We start from the raw sequence: 20,787 nt of genomic DNA, 5'->3' as shown, positions 1-20,787 counted from the left end.
CAGGTTGTGTGGCTTTCTCCCCAGCAGGAAAGCAGAACATTTGGAGAACGTACCGTAGGAGATGGGGATGTCCAGATCGCCCTGCCAGGACATCTGCCCTGATTCATCTATGGAGTGCTGCGCTGTAAAAACACAACAACAAGCCTCTTGTTTACAGCTCATTCTCACTCCAACACTGCTTCTCATTTATTAGATCTCCAAAGGAAGACAATGGCATGGAAATCTGCTACTGTGCCATGCTGTATCCCCACTGCCTGGAAGTGTTACTTTGTCACTGGAAGTGTGGATTTAACCATAGATAATAAATGTGTGTGTGGACTTTGCAAGATGTCACTTCAAGCCATTATGTATAGTAATGTCCAGCTAGTACTGAGCTGAAATGACAGTCCTGTGCACATTCATTTGGCAGAAAGCGGATGACAGCATGGCACAGTAGCCTTGCGAGTGAAATTATTATTATTATTATTATTATTCTGAACTTGGTTTTCATGGCACTGTCAAGTGAAGAACAGATAATGAGGATGGGCTTTACCTTTCAAGTGGCCACGTCCGAGTGTCACAAACCCAGAGGAGATGAAGTTGTGGATGTCTTGGCCTCCACTGCGCAGGGTCTCTTTCCCATAGTGCCCTGGGAAGACAAAAAAAACAATGGTAGAAAATGTCAGCAAAATATTCGAGGGCTGAAAAGCTTTGGTGTTCTTTTTGCCTGAAGGCCTGGTCACACCAGGAAGTGGCCCAGAGAAATTCACTTATCCATGTCAGGATTGTACATTGTTTTATCTAATAAAGAGGTGTTGATCAGTTAGCAAGCTGGTAAGGTTGGCCACTAACAGGACAATAACTTCATATCTATCTAAGAGACATAATTGCACGTGTGTGCATAAAAACTTAAAGGGAGAAATTAAGTACGATTCCGATGGTGCATTTGAGCAAAAAATCATCCAATCACCAAGACTGCGTTGCTATGCGTTGCTAGCAACACTAGGTCGCTACTAAAGATTACAGTGTTGATAAAAACTGGCAACACAATCTTAACGCAAGGTTAAATTAATTTATTGATGTTGACAAACTCAACAACAAACATTTTGTAATTTGTGCATCTGACTTGTTTCTCTCCGTCTTGTCTCCATTGTGCTTCATGGATGACGAATATTTGTAGGCCAACCCAGAAGTTAGCATCACCCTGGTTCAACTGACAAACAGCCAATGGGATGTTTCTATGAAAATAAGCTCTATGACAAACAAAAGTTTTTGATACCTACATGTTTTGTTCAGGGAGATAATTTTCATAAATGAACACTGCTTTTCTGATTTTTGAAGCTTATACTGTATATAATCACAATCATCAAGAAGTAAAAAGCTGATGTTAGGCTATAAACGAACTACACCACAGTCACATGACTTCAATGTCACCACCACTACACTTCCAACTAGTAGTTTGATTTAGCTATTACTTCTACAAAAGCCTTCCTCTTACAAAGTTAGTGATAGTTTGCAAAAGCGCGAGTATGAACACAACAAGGTTGTAAATGTGGGCTGGTGAGTAGATCAGTTTTCGTGTTCATTGTGATGACATATAATGTCCTTGATAACCTCTGTAGTCTCATTTAGCCACTTTTTAGCAACCAGCCTTTTTGTGGGAGAAGCAATAGCTTAAAGAAATCACACCTGGGGTATTTGCTGACGTATTTTATGTTGTAGTATACAATCTGAAAATGTCTTGAGCTTGTGTTAACCACAGACCTTATTTCAAGCATCGAACCAAAATCTCATTCAAAAAACCCATTGACTTCAGGACAAGCAAACCCAAGGTGCAAAAATGTTAACTCATTTCCCGGCTTTAGGACTCATTTCTGCAGCACTTTATAGCAACGGTAGCTAAGGCTTGACATAAACCTGGGCTGTTCAATTGTCCCGTGATTTTATGTGAAGTAACACTAAGGATATCATTTAAAGAAGAATTTTTAATGATAGCTTCTGCCATCTTGGAATCTTTGGCTCTATGATCCCTCATTGGTTTACACTGTGAAGACATTTGTAAGTGGTCAACAGCACAATCTGATTGACAAAGTTCACAAAAATTTAATTCAACATTAAGGATTCACTTGCATTCACTTTTCCCCAATGAGCGAATTCACCAATAGAGGCAAATTCCATTCAAATGAACTGATTTTAATGCAAGCTTCCACTATTTTAAATGCTGGTGTGACTGGGCTTTAAAATTGAGAAGTATCTGTACTCAACCCCCAAGTCATTTCTGCCATTTTATAAAAGAGCAGCCACAGATGACAAGAATACTAAACAGAGCTAAAATGGCATAACTGACGAAACTGACTCTCAGGTGGGATCATCAGCTTGTCAATATGTATTGCTTAAGGATGCCAGAGATGCTGTCTGCAGGTTTCAGGGCCCATTTATCAAACATTCCTGCTCTTTCTTCACAGTGAGTGAAATATTAAATTTAACTGGACAGTGAAATTGCGGTACTTTTGGCTCCTCAAGGGGAAGATTATTGGGTTTTGGTACAGTTGATTTTTTAAAATCGATTTCAGCCCCATTTAAGATTTTGGAGGGTTATGTGTAAGGATGCAATGCGGTACACCTCAGGTATACAGCCTTTTGGATTTCCCTGGTGTTAAGAGATCACTCCGTAATGCAATTTGTACCACATCACTGTTAACTCTCCTCTGAACCACTGCTGTAATTGACAGTACAGCATGAACACAAGGGGCAAGACAAGGTGCCTGCTAGCACCCTGACAACATTCAATTGTCCTGCCAATCATAGACAAGTCTACAAAGGGAATAAATGAATGTAGCGTCCAAGAACTGAGAGAATAAGAGCAAAAAAAAATCCCACATCTGGAGAGTTGGTTTATCAAATAGCTTCTCCCCCTTCCTTTCTCTACATTAACTCGCGAACAGTTAAATGCCTCTTTCTCCAAGGAACCACTTCAAAGTCAATAGCATCACTCAGACCTTTGGGCCTTGGGAAGCTGAGATCGAACAGCATTTCAAATTATCATAATGAGGAAGAGCACCTGGGACCATTAGGCCTGGTCTTCATCACACCAAAGCTTGGCACTGAAGCCTCAGCTCCACAGCTTGTTTGTTTCTTTTATCAAACCCAGAGGATGACTATAAACCGATTACTGACGTACTATGACGCACTTGTCGCTGTTAATTTTAGACCTTCGAAGAAATCGATAAATATACAAAGAAAGGAACTGATATTTTTTTTCTGTATCCAGGGATTTATTTTTACACAGCAACAGTGATGTATGTATGTATGTATGTATGTAGATGATAAAGTAGTGTATCAGTGATGCCTCCTAGGGTGAAATGCTGATGAATCATAACCTCCGCATGCTCCAAGGACGGCACCGTGGAGCTGAAATCAGGTAGTTGAAGATGCTGACTGTGATATAAATTGCTCCCGTGTGCCAGTACAAACCTATAGCCCCTTATTATCTCTGGAAACGTTCCTCAAAATTGCCTTATCTTCTTTCCATAATGAATAACCACACTTTTCATCTTATGTTCATGAATGAAGGATGAAGTGTTTTATTTCAGAGATAAAAACTCAAATATCCTGATAACAGTGAAATTTGCAGAGTAATGTTTGAACTGGCCTTCAGGGAAAAGTAAACAGTCATCAAATTAGTGAGTCGAGTCTGCACATTTCTGCACTCCAGTCATGTAGGGTGGGAGTTACAGGGGGTCATGTATATACTGTATGGTTGAGCCCGATAGCTCCAATAAAGGAAAGACATTTGACATTTTGGAAAACAAAATGATAATTTTCTTATGAGATTATACCACTCTCATGTCATCTCATGTCATGTCTAACTTAGCTTAGCATCAAGACTGGAAACAGGAGGGGAACAACTAAACTGTCTTGGTCTAGCAGAAACTAAACGAATCTACCAGTAACTCAAAGAACTCTTTCGTTCTTTCCAGTCTCTCCTTTTTCCTCATCTTTGTAGGTACTGTATTTCAAGCACATTTATAGTTTATACTATAGTCCCAAGATGCGCACCAAATTTTTGCTATTTGAATCATTTTCAACTGGTGAAGAGGTTTATACGTCTTTTGCTTCACATTCAGTTTGAACACTCATTAAAGCCCACTAATAAACAAATAAAAGATACATCATGATTGTTTGATCCACATAAAAATCAGTGTCAAAACAACAAAAATAAAGCATCAACAGGGTTATGTGTGGGACTATTTCTATGGATAGGAGCAGTGATTTTCTCCTCTGGTTGTCATTAGATAGATTTTGTTACCAGTGGACAGGGCCAGGCTTGTTGTTTCTAGTATGTATGCTGAACTAAACTATGGCTGTAGCTTCATATTTATGAAGGTGGTATCAATCTTCTCGTCTGACTCTGGCCAAGGAAGCAAATTTCATTCACATTTCCAAAAAAACAAAGCTTTTCCTTCAATGCAGCATTCAATAACATTTTGCCTCTCAGCACAAAGCCAGGCCCATAAAGACATGGTTTTCACAATTTGGTATGTTGTTGTGGTGGCTGCAGAGTCCTGACCTGAACCCCATCCAACACTCTTGGAATGATCTGGAACATCTGTGAGCTAGGTGCCAACATCAGTGTTGGACCTCACTGATTCTCTTGTGGATGGATGGGAGCAAGACCCAGTTTCCAAAATCTGTTTGAAAGCCCAAAACCAGGAGAGTGGAGGCTGTGACAGCAGCAGATTAATGCCCGTGGTTTTGACCTTTTTCATGGGGTAATGTTAAATGTAATTAATATTATAAAGAGTACGGTCTAGATCTCCTCTATCTAAAAGTGCCCTGAGATAACTTCTGTTATGATTCCGCATAAGAACTAACTGACTTGAATAACGTACTCTTTGTCAAGTAAAATGATGGGGCCAAATCACAGAATGTAAATCTTGTTTTTAGTTGAATGAAAACAGTCTCCTAATTGTCAATCTACTGGCAGCCTGAGATATGCAGACTCATCATCCCCGTAACATGACGTCATCCTTTGAAAACTTCATCCCAAAGTTGGTCTCATATCATTTTAGAGTCAACTTCTGAAGGGTTTTAAAACTCAAAATGAACCCAGCTGCCGCAAGTGTCCTACAGGGATGATTCCATTCTCTGCCCGTGACGTGAGGAAGACATTTGTCGCCTATTTTCACAGCATCATAGAAACTTTGGAGCACAAAATGAGAGACGAGAACAGAACTCTGGGAAATTGAAAGCGATAATGCTCACTCTAGGACAGTTGTGGAGGAGTACCATCCACACCAGAAGACGCACTATATCAGCGTTACATCTAAATATAATATCTCTTCTGAAAGTGGGATGAGTTCACATCATGCACTCCTCTTGTTTTGAGTTCAACTCCAGAAACCAACTGCTGCTGCATGTCATCAGCCTCTTTTTATTGTTTCTTCCCCTTGTGCTGGAAACGCTATAAAATTGCTCTCTTTGGCTCATTTGTAATTATTATTTGAAGGGGAGTTTTATAGTGGAGTGATTGAAAAAAGGAAGTGAACTACATATAGGACACCATCAAATGAGAGTGGCCTCTGAGCATAAAAGAATGTGAACTATACTGGTGTTATCAGTGTCCCAAAAAAATCTACTCAAATCTATCTTTATTCTCTTCACCCATTAACTCTGATCTGCTGCTGTGACCCAGGAGATGGTTTCAGACCAGAGGAGTGCTGTAGCTGCCAGGTGCCCTCATAAGGGCCATCTTATAAACCTGAAGTGGATCTGTACAGTCACAGCATTTTCAAAATCCATTTTCTTCTCCCAAGCACTTATCCTTGGCCTTGATGGGGAAATATAAAGAGGTCAAAGAAAGGTGCAAAGGCGAGTTTGTGAAGAAAAACACAACCACTGTTGCCACATAGGCAAAGTCCATCAGGGTCGTAAACATACAGCGATTGGAAACCCTTCTCTTTTTAATATTAACTTTTATCTAGACCTCAAGTAAATACTGAACTAAATACTGTCTCAGCAAGCGATCAACTATCCAGCTAACATGTAGTAAAGTAAAAAAAATCCTTAACTAAATTTGAAAATATATTAATAATGTAGAAAAAGAAGGGCTTTAAAATAAGATTCTGCATGGGCACAAACATGAGCACACACCTTTTTGACTTTTTAATGTTTAGCTAGCCATCTGAACTTTCATAGAAACACAGGTCATGTGCGTATTGTAACTTTCAAGTTTTAAAAAAATGAGTGCACAGCAATTAGCAATAGCAAACACTTACATATAGTATCTTTTAAAGGCCATGTAATAGGTTTGAATAGGAAAGCTTCTTTGTTCTTTTCTTTTTTGATATGTGTTCAAGGTCCAGACACCTTGCTGCTGCTGATACTAATGCTGCAGCGCTACACAAAGATGAGCAAGTATAAAAAAAAAAGTCATGCTGACATATTCCTGCTCTCACACTGCTCAAAGAAATAAAATGTAGTATTTGTAGGTTGGGAATCTTCCATAATGTCATGTTCCTTTTGCATGAAAGACATTTTTATGCACATCACTTCTTGGTCGAGGTAAATTAGGCTCAATAAAGGTTTTATGTGGATGGCTTGGAGGAGTTGAATTTAAAACCTGCAGCATTTTATTTGGTGTCCATTCAGATTTTGTTGCTGTGCAGTCATTGCTTTGGTGTTGCTCTCTCAGGTGTCGATCAGTTTGGCCAGTATGGTGACAGTATTTCTTGTGTTTTCTGTGGATGAAGTTTAAGTTCTTTTAGGTGGGGCCTATTCTTATCAACCCACTAGAGGGCCTTGGGACAAATATGAGCTGTGGGCCCACATTGAGCCCCAAATTTCTCCACCTAGTAATTAGTTTGTAGTTTATTCAGTAAATTGCACAAATTAAGCACAATATATACAGTACTTGCAAAATAAAGTCCTTTTATTCAAGGCCTGTCTACTGCCTTAACAACAACAAGTAATGATGCAGGTGGTGCCAATCATTTTAGTTGATAATGTGCTTTAGCGGTGCATGCAGCAGGATTATCAAACACATTTGCAATAAATTTAATTACCACCAACTTATAGCCAAAGTTTTTGGGGCCCTGGGGCAGTCACCAATTTTGCCTGGTTGATAATTCAGTCTTAGTGGCACTATTTTCTCTGTTTGTCCACACTTGGTGGATTTTTGTTCTCCCACTTCTGCTTTTGCTTATTGCAAACAAACCTTTGTTTTATAATGGATTTTGTCCTTTACTGGACTTTCTGAACTGTCTTGAATCCCATTAATACTGCATATTTGAAGCTAAATTACTATTTTGTAAAAAGTGATGGATAAATAAAGAATTGAGTTTAACTTTAATGAATCTATTGCCAATAGAGACTTTTAATATAAACTGAGTGATTTGGTTATAAGACTCTAAAAATTTTCCCCTTGCTCACAATTTGTGTTTCAAAGCGTGATCCAGTTTAAAGTCAAGTCTCAAAACAGAGTGGAGTTAATAGAGACCAAGAAAGGGAACATAATTTATTTGAAAATGATATTACTTTAAATATTGCAGACATAACACGAAGAAAAAATAATTTAAGACCAGCCGAATTGTTGACCAAGCTTGTAGTAATCTACTCTGTCCCAACTTGGCTGGGCTGTTCCATTTCAGTGATATACTCTAACGTCACTCTGCTGCAGAAAAGGGAGAAAAGCAGCTCACATCCTGCAGTTCAGTCTGTATCAGCTCTCCTCTGACACATTCCCTCCATGTTGGGTGGTGGCGCTGGAGGAGAGGGAGGGTGGAGGCAGGGTGACACGAAAGTGAAACATTACACTGTTGAATCTGGGACACCATACTAGGGCACTTAGCAAACGAGCTGATCCCTGGAGCAGGGATCTGGAGACCGACCGGATAAAAGTAGGAGGAACAGCGTTGCACGACAGAATTATCTCTGGACAAAAAGCGTGTGTCTCCAGCAGAAGATGATAATTTGCATCTCAATTTTGAGCCAGTGCTGAGTAGGCTTATGGGACCACAGCATGAGGGAGAGGAGAAGTCAACCAGGGCCTTGTATTTAATTCGCTATGTATTTTCTTATACGTTTCCTCTTAAGAAATATTGAGGGGAAAGCTTAAGATTCACAGCACATCCATCTATTTCAGAGGATGTCAATCAAAGGACGTTGTGGCAGATTAGCTCCTTACAACACACACTGTAAGCTTTACACCATCCCAATAACATAAAGTTGGATTTATAAATGGACACATTTATTTGGCTTTCAAACATACTCTATTTCAGTCTGAGCGATTGAGCTGTATCAAAGCAGTGTTACCTACCGTGGTTGGTGTGAACAGGTGTGTAATGGTTCTTCGAGGTTCTGACTGGCGTCTCGTCTTTGGGTGACCCATCAATCGCTGCAATGTTTTCATGTTCATACTGAGATATTGGGACTGGTCCTTGTTGCCTCAGAATATCTGCCAGGGCTCTGAAAGGAAATCACACAAATAAAGAAAAAAATGTTTAAACTGAAATGTTTCCCTTTTCCAATTACTAGCATCTTCTCTTTTTTTTTCCTCCACAACAATCCCCCTGAAGGTCTTCCTCATTTATTCAGCTACAGCTCAAATTTGAATCATAGAGGTTTGGAGCAAGGCAGAGTGGAAATCCTAATTACAACCACAGTCACAAAGGAGTTAGATTTTCAATAGCAAGGTACACAAGGTACAGACACGTTCTATTATTTGTGCTGGACTGGAGCTCAAAGCCCATTTATTAAGAGTTAACTTAGTGTCTCTTCTTTGAAGCCACAAAATAAAAGCGATATTTCAGCAACACCATTTCCAACTTTTGGAGGCTAGGTTAGTTTGTGAGATGGAGTGCCAGCGCTGCATTTTCTTAAAGGAAATGAAAGGGCAATTTAACTGTGTCAATGTCAACCTAAAGCAACCACACAGTCCACTTTTCTATAACTCTGTGACTTTGGGAGATATACAGTATATTAATAGCATTTCCCTTCCAGGATGAGCATACTTTAGCCGTTTTCTTTTTCACAGACAGAGGCGACCTGATTTTGCATTGTCCTAGTTGGCTGCTATGTCGAGTGCAGCAGGAGCTATAGTTTGCAGGAACACGCCCGACTTTTATAAGATATTTAAATAAGCGAGAATAACTTTGGCAAGAGAAATGAAACCACAGAAGGACCCAAGTACAAAAGTACTTTTGATTGTTGTCAAATTACTTGGAAATTGCAAGAAACTGTCTTTATCATAAATGCTTATAATCCTAATAGAGCCCAAACAATACTGCATTTTCTGGGCTGACCAGTATCAATATGAGAGTTTAAAAAAATCTTTGGTCGTGGCAAATTTTGGAACAAGGCCATTTAATGCCTTGAGTTTCGGCTACATAATTTTAAAATCAATGCATAACTCTGTAAAACCTGATTGAGAGGATGCACATAAATTGAAAACAACAGAGGACCTAGAATCAAACCTTGGGGAACACCACAATTAATCTGACTAGCAGAGGAACAGGAGTCTGCTGAGAAGTATGAACATTACAGGTTTAATGCAGTATTAGAAGTATAAGTCTGTTGGTATTCCATATTCTGGATATTATTGTCCTAAACCTGTGAAAAACACAGAGCCACACGGTTGCACTAAGTGATGAGCTCCATCATTACCATCAAAAAAAAAATAATAATAAAATTGGGCCTGAAGTATTGAGACTGACACATTTTTTCTTTTTTTATATTGTGCAACACATTTGGACAGACAAGTATATTTGTGATAAAATAAAATCATCTGATAATATTGGCTGTAAAATCCTGGAACCAGACTTCCTATACAAACTTTTGACCTTTTCTGTCCCTTTTACAATGAACTTATTCTACTGCTATTTTTGCCCATTCACAGTCGTCTTACCTTTTAATTTCTTGGTCTCGCAATTGGAGACCGAAGCATTATTCTCACCACCTAGCTGGCATAAATTGCATCTCTGTTTGCTCTGCAGAAGGTGATCAATACAGCCTGTTCAAATCATTGGCTTTAGCTCTCACTCGGCATTTCTTGTGTTTCAGTGAAGGTCACAGACCAAACAGCAAAGGTCTGCCAACAGCTCAGTATTCTGCTCACATTGTTCCCTCAGTCACAGAGGTAGGAGTCGAAATCACTTTATAGAAGCACCGGAAATTAACAAAGACGCTCCTCACTTTTAAAGAGCAGACCCTTGCCAAATATAAAGCTAATCCCATGTTCCACTACTTCTTTTTGGTCATGGCTGTCATCACGAATGTCTGCTGCCAGCCTCTGACGTCTATTCCAGCAGACATCATTATGACTGCTCAATGCGCCAAATGGCTAGTGAGAATAAACAAATCATAAAAAGAAGGAATAACACTATTGAGCACCCAAGAAGCCATGCCTCCTCATTTAATAGCCCTCTCTCTAAACTCTCATGGCCACAGCTCATATTGAAGAGATGGCATTAAGCAGATCCACTTGAAAGTACACCCCATGGCTAGGATAGAAGAGCAGTAAGGAGACGTAAACTTCACCATCTCCTCGTTTCTCAGAGCATACATAGAAAATAAAAGTGCTGCATCATGAAATTTGTTGTTCTTTACTAACGCTGTGTTATAAAATGCCAACCTTTGAAAAGACACTTACAGTGATCACTGGAGCTTAAATTTAATATATAACTGATCAACTGAAAGCATTCCTTTGTGCTGTTGTCAGGGCCTGAATTTGGACATATTTTTATCAAGAACTTGTCACTGTGTTTTTCTGAGAGAGCTGAGTAATGTCTCTTGGCATTTTAAAAGCAGCAGGCACCAAAGTTTCACAACTGAGACATAACAATGCTCAATTGTCTTCATATCATTAAATCAAGGATCCGGGCTCTGGCTGAGAAGCTAGACAAACCCTCGATAATAGTAGGTGACTCAAGTGACTCTTGGATATGAGCAGTGACTAAGTGACTATGATGTTTTTCTTTACCAGTGGGTGGAAAACGTGTAACATTTATGTCAGACCTAACCCCTGATTAAACCCCCATTTATCCCTTTCTACACTTTCCATCCCCACTGAAACAGGTATTGAGAGTATCCCAGAATGCATGGTGCAGAAGGCAGCTTGGACAGATGTTTTGAAAGCTTTCTATAAATAGTGTGCAAGTTGGCAGTCTATCAAACAGACAAACACATTTGGGTTTTGGGTTTCCACTTCACCTGTACTGTTTGTTTCTTGTGGAAGGAAATTCATCCAAATATGATAAGAAACATGCAAACGCCACATATAACGGTGGATGCCAAGATTTGAGCCAGCGCAGGCAGGTCTTCCTGGCCACAGGCCACAACAGAAATTATAAATCCTCCCTTATAGAAATAAAAAAAAACAATCATCATCTTAATCGTTTTCAGTTTTCTTACTCTAACATACACAACTCAAATATTAAACCTGCAAGAAATTCATTTTTGGCCACTTGGGGCAAGCAGAAACAAGCTGTGAACACAACACTGACATATCACCCTCGAAGTTTATAATGGCGAAACTTGTGTGTTTACCAAACATCCAAAGTTATGGAGTAACACTAACATGCTTTTGGAGCCTTGTCTTCTTCAACTAATATTCCCCCTCTTTTAGCTCTGTTTTTGGTCTCCCATGGGAAAGCTCTCAGATTGCTCTTCAGCTGCTACATCTTCAACTCTACCACTGTATGTTCACCAGCTGCTCTCTCACTGTGTGAGAGCGCTGAGAGTGAACCAGATCAGTAAGGAAAAACAATGAGCTGAAAGTCACCATAAAGCTCCATAGCAGTGTGAGGAACTACAACGTTCTCCATGGGCTCATCATCACAAGTACCCCCTTTCATATGCAAATAGACATGTCATGCCTTAAAAATACTTATATGCAGCTTTAACTTTGTGCCAGAAGTGTTACACATAAGTAGGTTTTATTATTGATTAACTGACCGATTATTTTCTTGATTACTTTTTTTGTCTAGAAAATTCTAGAAAACAGTGAAACATGCTCATAATTCTCTTTCTTATAATGACAGACAAGGAAAGGCTTGGAATTCTTATATTTGAGAAGTAGAACCATCTAATTATTGCTATTTTTGGTTGAAAAATGACAATTAATCAATTATCAAAATAGTTATTTGATTGACACAAATTAATCAATAATTTATTAATGCATTAATAATTTCAGCTCTAGTTACATGATGTGTCCACCTTTTTATAAGGCTCTGATAACAATTTTTTCTTTTTCATTTGCACTACATGAGTTCTACAAGAACAGAAAATAATTTCCCAAAGGAACAAAGAGTTTTGAATTACTTCACATGGGAGATTTACAGTATGTGCAGTATTTGTGTTTTCTCTCACTGGTTTGAAGTGGGTGGGGCTCAGCTGGAAAAAGGTTGGTAACACTGTGTACTTCTGTGCACCAATCAGAATTTAGCAGTGGTCAAATTGAAGTCTTCTGACAGTTATGGGGCTGTTTGCTTTAAACGTTGCTAGGCGACTGTCAATCAAATCTGATCAAACCACAGATATACAGTCATACAGAATCAGTCAACGTTTATGAAGGGTTCAACACTGAGAAACTCAAGTAATCTTTGACTCTGACTGTCAGGTCTATTTAATGTTCAAAAACCAAGATTTCAGACCAGGTTTTACAGAGAGCTGTCTGCACGCACTTGATTAAACCACTCGGCTCATGTCACTCCTGCACCATTTGTAGGGTAAAACAAACTCCACACCACCGTGAAGCTTATTAAGACACCAATGGTCTTTCAAATGCTCTTTGTGCTCATGATCTGATCATTCCTACTGGGTTTTGGGTAAACAAAAGAGATGAATTGTGACTCTATGGAGACATAGTCAGATCAAAGCTTATAAGGTGTTTGCTTCAGGACACAGAAAACAGCAGTTCTTTGTATGAAATAATACAACACAAACATAATTGGCAACATTAAGGAGTCATTTGGTGTTGTGATGATGTTACCTGAGGTCTGTTCCTGACATCACCATACAGCAGTGTGCTCAGCTGGTGACTGAATTTGGCCACAGGATGTGTTTTTTATGTTGCTTTAATGTTCATTGAGCAATTCAATGACCACCACTGGTGCCTTGAGGATTTCAAAATATTGTCATTGTAGAGGACACGACTCCCATCAGGATGAACGTGATCACTCATAATGGCTTTCAGTGGCATTTGCTTTATCCCCCCGAGGTTGAACGGACATAAAATACCACCCCCTCCCCATCCAAGGATTGACACAGAATGGGACATGAACAGTGGAAAGGTATACAATCTTGACATTTTTTGACAGGGAAGCTCTGGGGAGGAGAGTAACGGCTTGTGTTAAAGGTCATGGGCTGGATTGAACGTATGATATTGAGGCTGTAAGTTATGTAGAATACTATAAATCAGCTGAGTCACCAGTACAGCCGCTGTGTGTACATATATTTTCTCTTTAAAGCTACTGGACTGGATTGACAGCCAGAGAAAGTCTCATTACAGGATCAAGAGTGTGCCAGACTGTGGATATGTGCGGTGTTATTTGAAGAGCTGTAAGGTCTTTTCCCTCCCGTTGAATACACTCTGACTACAGGAAACTATTGATGGCATTTTCTTACTAAACTGGTAAGACTTTATTGCTATGAGTAGAATAAGATTGGAGATATCCCTAAAACCCAGAGTTACCGAGATAAACCTTTACAGTGTAAATTCATTAAGATAAAATATATTTTTTCTACTTTTTCATTGATCATCACCCAGAATGAATGTGTGAGAAGAATCTTACCTGTGCACATTCATTTCCTGAGGAGGCTTGGTGGCTTTATCATAGGCAACTTTAGCAGAAATCCCAATGGCAATGATGAGCGCTATGACCCCGCAGGTGATGTACACTGTGGTGTTGGTCTGGTCCAGCTCTGGGTCATACGTATCACCTGTTGGTGCCGGTGAAGGGGGCTGGGTTTTGATCCAGTCCGGCGTGTTGTAGTTCGTGCAGCTCTTCTGCTCCAGCCGCTTCCCCCGGTCCGCGCAGCAGAAGCGCAGGAAGCAGCTGCCGCAGCAGAACCGGTGGTCGGTGTTGTTACAGGCGAACTCTTTGTCGTACTGACCGCTCACGTCGTAGTAGCCCAGGCAGGTGTCGTGCTGGACGACGCCGACCGAGGGAGCCTGGACCTGGGTGATCCTCCCCGGGACGGCCGCGACCACCGGGACCGCAGTGGTGCTGCCGTTGACCTCCTTCACCTTTGGGTTCCTCCTCTGCGGGGTTTTGCTCTTTTTGTTGGTGGTGGCGGCGCACAGGACATTCAGTGGGTCTAAGTAAATCAAAAGAAGCAGAAGGTGCTTTATCCCCATCATTTGAGGACGCGCTGGTGTTTGTTCTTTGGCCCCCACTCTCTTCTGTCTGCTCTCTCTCTCTCAATATCACTCTCCCACTTCTTACCGAGTGGAGCTTCTTGCGGGTTTCTTCATCGCAGGTACTCCTTTACGTGCCAAGCTTTCACTCACGGACTCTGACTGGCAGCTCTTGCGCTCACCGGACACACAGTGCATCTTCAGACTTTGTTGTCATCCAGTAAAGAGCTTGTTTTCTTACAGGACAGACGTCTTCTTTGATTTTGGCTGCAGAGACGCGAGAAAGACTCAATGTCCTCCAGGGAAATCTGCTTTTTCTTCACCATGAGCAGTTGATCTTGAGTAGGATCGAGTCTCGTAGTTGCACTGTGAGAAAAGAGACGCGCACAGAGAGGTTTAGTCAGTAGATTTGACTTAAGGTTAGGCTAAGTATCCATTATAAACTTCATCAGACATAATAAAAAGAAGAATCTGGGTCGATAATTGGCAAAAACTGGAGCGGCGAACACTTTCAGCACCACGGACAGCGCCCAAGTTTCCATTCGGCTTTTTGGAGCGCTTCAGCACCACAAAAGTAAACAAGTTCCGTCTTTTTCTGTCATATTTTCACTTAAAACATGAGAAAATGCTATTTAACTAGATAACAGACACTATCCGTGTTCATGAATTGCATATAGGGTAAAAAATATGATGCGTTTTGTCGCCTCGTTTTACGCATAAACTTTCTTGAGTGGAAACGGAGCATTAACTTCTTTTCTTTTTTTTCTAGTGAGAGATAAAACGATGAAGAGAAGATGATGAAGACTTACCGGGTTAACGGTGGCCGGTAACGGGGTTGTCTCAGCCACTGCCACTGAATCAAAGAGCCTCAGCAACACAAGAGGCAAGACCTCTCTCTCTCCTCTCCGGCCCGCCTCCCTCCACCTCTCCTTCTCTCTCTTCCTCCCTCTCTCTCTTTCTCTCTCTCGTCACCCCCCACCCCCCAATCCTCCACTCACGTCACCATTCAGGTACCTCAGTTAATTATCAATCGGCATCTCCCCCCTCCTCTTATTTGGTCATATTGCCTCCGGGCTTCACTCAATAACTCGCGGAGGTGTTGAAAAAAAAAACACATACAGAAAGATTACAGTGTATTAGAAGTTGTCTGTAGAGGCGAGGCGCTGCTGTTGGTGGATGTTCACGCGTCAGTGCGCGCACAAGCTGCATCCACTCACAAGTCACCAAGTCACCAATCACGTCCTGTGTTGCAGTGTGCAGTAAGCCGTGTGTGCGTGTGTGTGTGTGTGTGTGTGTGTGTGTGTGTGTGTGTGTGTGTGTTCAGGGAAATGTGAAAACATGCTGGTTTACTTTAGAATTATAAATCAAATGCCATGCCAGTGCAGTGGGAGGGGGGAGAAGGATTTGCTTGCTTAAAAATGTCTGGCACCAAGGGAAATTTTATTCTGAATTTTAAGGTAACACTTGTTACTACTGGATGTCTGGAAAAAAGAGACAGACAAAACTGCTCTGATTTACTCTTCACTCTGTGAAATGTTTTCCAAAATCTATAATGTCAAATTTGAACTGATTACCCCTTCCCGAAACTACTTTATGGATTTATTCTCAGATTTTCTAATGTCAAAAAACTTTTATTCAAATATCCTCTATTTATTTTAAGAATCCACTTTATTCTTTTTATTCTCTTCTTATTCTAAAGAAACTAACTTCATGATAATTGTGACTATTTTCTTTAATTAGGAGATGAAATGATATTCATAGAATTTCAGAAAATGTTATTTAAAAATTCTCAGAAAAGCACTTTACTGTCAAAATTCAGATTATTATCAAAGGTTGTGATGTTCCTGAAATGTATTTTAAATCTATTTCATTTTCAGAATTCATTTTAATCGCAGACGTTTTTTTCTCAAAATTGACTTTTTATTGAATTGTGATGTAATTCTCAGATGTTAGTGTCACATTTTATATCTAAAAAAAATATACTTTTATTCATAGAATCCACCATGACTTTGTTCTGATTTTGATCTGAGATTTTTAGGAAAGTTGACATTTGTGTTATGAACATTTTCTCAGATTACCTAAAGATTAGAAATTTAGGAATTCAGGCTGGCGTCTCACTTATTCTCAAAATTCTGGAAAAAAAAATCAGTGATTAGAAAATTGAAGAAATTTGACTTCATATTGAATAATGACTTTTGTTCTTAGATTTTCTCAAAACTTCCCAGAATCACAGAATCATGACTTTATTCCCAACTTCATGACTTTTATCTGAGAGCTCTGAATTTTCTGAAATGTTATTCCTATGAATTTATTCTCATAATTTCTCAACTTGGTAAAGTTTTATTTTCAGAATCCATTTTACTGTCAGATGTAAAATAAAGAGCTTTTACTTTTTTCTGAAATTTGACTTTCATATGAAAAGAATTCTCAGATTTTTCTAAAAAATTCTAACTTTATTCTCAGAATCCACTTTTCTCTCAGAGTTATGACTTTATTCCCAAAATTGGTACTTACTGTACTTTATTCTCAGATTTTCTAATCTCAGAATTTCGGTGATTTCACATGCACTTAATCTTCTACTAAAGGCCGGGTTTTTATTAGAGGAACATTATATTTAATAATATTCTTGTTTCAACACAGCACCTTTTTGAGTGAACATATTGTAATTATACATCTCTCTTGTCTTTACAAAGGCGTTACAAGGAGAAATATCTGGAGTGCAGATAGTTAGGAATATTCATATTTTTTTTCATTTTTTGATTTGTGGTTTAATTGTATTCATAAACGTGTTTTAATCCGGTAAAATCTGGCCATACCAGATGGTGTAAATCACCACATTAAAAATTCCAGACAGGTAATTTGACAGCGAGAGGAAGCCACATCAAATTGACTTTCAAATACTTTGCTGTCATTGCCTTACTCCACTGTCCTCATTCACTCAGTTATTATCCAGTGTGTCAAAGCTCATCCATCTGGTGTACAGACTAAACCCACTGCCAAGATTTATTTGTTTTAGCCAGCTTGAGTGCCATTTGATCAAGGTGAATGCAGTTTGACCAAGGTCTGCTGTTATTACTTTTATAGCAGAGGTGTTTGACGAAGCCTCCACTGGGGTAAGCTTATCTTATTTATTGGGATCCTCTGCAACGTTTAACTACAATGAAGTTATTACATTGATCCTAAACCTCCACAAACCACCCGTCTTTATCATTTTATTCCTCATTACAACACATGACTTGTTAGGCTTTGTTGCAAGTTGAAGACACACACCGGTTTTACTGCTTGTTTTATGTATGTTTACTTGTTTCAATTTTGAGATATTAAATTGTGTCAGAGAATTCATCGCCCCTTAACATACAGTATAGCACATTTCATTAGCTTTGTGTGGTCGTTAAAAGTGTAACAGTATCATATATACTCTGTACCAGCTTGTTCTAGCTCTTCATCAGACTACATGACTTCTTACATATTCAAACCCCAGACTCCATGTTTTAATGGCAGCAACCAATTCCAAAACTGGACACTTTCCAGATTTCTTGTGCATCGTTTTAGACACATTTGCTTAAAATTTAGTTTGTGATGTCTGGAAGCTCTGAGATCTGGGATCGGCACGAGAACTTAAAAATAACACTGGGCTATACAGTGTAAAATCATACTGGCTTGTCCACAGACAAGTTGCCTGTTAAGGTGTTTCCTGTTGCTTCAACAAACAAGGCAGATACAGATAGTGTGACATCCTCTATAACTGCCAGTGCGTGCTCATCCTGCTGCCCCATGCTTTTTCCTTTTAGGCTGCCTCTGTTTCTCTCTCTCTCCATCACCTTCTACCCTTTTATACACACACACACACACACACACACACACACACACACATACACACACACACACACACACACACACACACACACACACACACACACACATATATAGTCTTTATTAAAACTAGAAGATCACTTGGAGTAAATTAGAGTAGATCAAATTAAACCAAACATATACAATTAAAAAACAATGTAATGACAAGAATCAATTAAAACAGTTACAAACAGAAGTTATAAAGTCATTAGTCTAAAATGACCAAAAGGTGCCAACAAATTCATTTTTAAAGTGCTTTATAATGACTTTCAGGTGGATGGTGCAAAAAAGCCTTCAGGGACGTGGAGTATAAACCATATATATATATATATATATATATACACATGTATGTATTGCTCAAAAAAATGAAGGGAACACTTAATCATCACAGTATAACACAAAGTCAGTTAAACTTCAGGGATATCAATCTGTCCATTTAGGAAGCACAAGTGATTGTGAATCAATTTCACCTGCTTTGGTGCAAATGAAAGTGACAACAGGTGGAATGGAGAGGAAAAAGCAAGACAACCTCCAAAAAGGGAATGGGTTTACCTGTGGTGGCCACAGACACAGACCACAGACTGCTCTCTCCTGATCCTTCCTGACTGATTCTTCTCTAGTTGTGTGTTTTGCTAGTGTCCTTGTCACTGCTGGTAGCGTGAGGTGGCACTGATGTGCCAGTTCACACAAAACTAGTTCAAAGTTCAGTTCATACGGATGAAAATGAACTAGTTCACATTCATTCATTCAACTTTTTTTTAAATGAATAGGCTGCTTTTCTTTTTCAACAGAACCTTCTTCTACACATCCATCACCAGCCCCAAATAATTGCATTAATGTTAATTAAGGCTTTTATACTCAAGTATCTATCGTCTCCTACAAAATAGTTTGAGGCCATCACGAGATAAATCTCACCAGATGCAAGATGATATGCAAAAAAATTTCTTCTCCATGTTTATTGTTGCGAAATGCTGGACAGTTTTACCTCTGCACACCGCAAAAATTGATAAGGTTTATAAGGTAAAAATAATCTCTGTGCTTCCTTGAATTACTCCTATAAAACTTTTGATAACAGGTTGTAGTTGAGTTTGTGTTTTCTCAAAGGGTTAAGTAAAAAAGGCGGGAACTATCCTCAGCTATATCAATAAACTGACATAGGAAAGATTATAGATTCTTCAGCAGGTATCACAAGTGTCTTCCACTGTTTGCACTGGATGGATCCAATCGTGTTAATGGTGATTCTTGGTTAAATGCATGTACCTTTGGACCAAAGCACTTTATCTCACACTGCTTATTTAACATCTCAGACAGAAGAAGAAGAAGAAGAAGAAGAAGAAGAAGAAGAAGAAGAAGAAGAAGAAGAAGAAGAAGAAGAAGAAGAAGAAGAAGAAGAAGAAGAAGAAGAAGAAGAAGAGTATTTGTCCCAAGAAGAAGAAGAAGAAGAAGTGGACTTTAATTGCCCACCCATACTTTACAGCTGGCACATGGTCCACCCGTGCAAGCCTTTGAAAGGAAAAAGTGTGATCGACTCCACAGCGCCCCTGACAGCGCCGTGCAGATAATATGACGAGGAGACAAGAAAAAGTGCACGAAGCTTTTGATGAATGTCTTTCCACACTGGATGCTCTGGAAGACAGCATTTGCAAATTGGCCCTCCATTCCTCTGTCAGTCAAAATGGCACATCACATGGCATGTTGAGCACAAAGGGAAGAGGGATTGTCCATTAGTGTTTAACAGCTCCAAGTGCGCGAGCCTCAGCAAAAAAACGCTGACAGGTAACGACGGGGTCGACATTGGCTGAAGAATAATGAGACCATATTTCAACAGAAGAATGAAATAATGAATGGCACCAAAGAGATCCTGAGCAAAGAGACGGATTTTCACACCAACGCCACAAAACAATCAGATTGGGAAAGTAATGCAGCTCTTAACGCCACAGGAGGAAAGCTCTTGAAAGCACTCGCCTTGTAATTGTCACGTTGACGAGTATCATGGATATTTGCCCCACATTCTCTCTCTAGTATTTCGTTGGTCTATATTTTGTCTTTCAATCAGGGATTTTTTTATGTGGGTCTTGATTTGGCTTAGCTCAGAGCACCAACCAAAATGTCTGCCCCAGTTCTGGCGCAGAGGGGAATTGCTCTCCTCTGACACCGGCCCTGTTCAAGGGTCCGTTCTGTCGCCTTTGTTAATGAGCCAGGCGGCCACAACATGTTTCAAAAGCGCGACACTCGATGCAAAGCGAATCTTATGGGCGTCCTGGTGCAACTGCGTGTCATTAAAGAGGTCGTGCAGCTCATTTCCTGATGACATTGCAGGTGTCTGATCCTCCATAACGTGCCTCTTGACTTAAAGTGGTTCCATATCGCATCAAGCAGATAGGCCTGCAAAGATATCCACCATTTTGACTTTATCAGTATATAAAGCATATTTAGTTTCCAAGAAAATTAAAAAGGTGCTAGCAACTGACAAGGAGGATAGTAAATACAGAGTCCAATTTGGGAGCATAAATCAATGGAGTCTTAAAGTGGTCAATTCTAAATAAATAAAACACACATTTTTATTTAATTGGGTTAGTAAGATTGTTTTTGGCTGGTTG

The 20,787-nt window shown here is 39.6% G+C and overlaps 1 protein-coding gene across 3 annotated transcripts in view; it reads right to left on the bottom strand.

The window, feature by feature from the left end:
• Positions 1–14,338, bottom strand: part of LOC111217695 (protein shisa-6 homolog) — a 75,135-nt gene extending 60,797 nt beyond the window's left edge. Inside the window, exons 1-4 of one of the 3 annotated variants that reach the window (XM_022739675.1) lie at positions 13,770–14,338; positions 8,297–8,445; positions 533–628; positions 54–122 (exon numbers count right to left, since the gene is read on the bottom strand). In XM_022739675.1, coding sequence (XP_022595396.1) covers positions 54–122; positions 533–628; positions 8,297–8,445; positions 13,770–14,338 — 883 coding nt within the window. Of the gene's footprint in view, positions 1–53; positions 123–532; positions 629–1,896; positions 1,902–8,292; positions 8,446–13,769 lie in introns of all 3 variants that reach the window. The other 2 variants (XM_022739676.1, XM_022739677.1) reach the window with 2 other exon arrangements.
• Positions 14,339–20,787: the final 6,449 nt, after the last annotated feature.

This window comes from Seriola dumerili, unplaced genomic scaffold (assembly GCF_002260705.1).
Source record: "Seriola dumerili isolate Sdu_G_001 unplaced genomic scaffold, Sdu_1.0 BDQW01000044.1, whole genome shotgun sequence".
NCBI lineage: Eukaryota > Metazoa > Chordata > Actinopteri > Carangiformes > Carangidae > Seriola > Seriola dumerili.
Note: the sequence above shows the minus strand (reverse complement) of the source record. Positions and strands in the feature narration are given on the sequence as shown.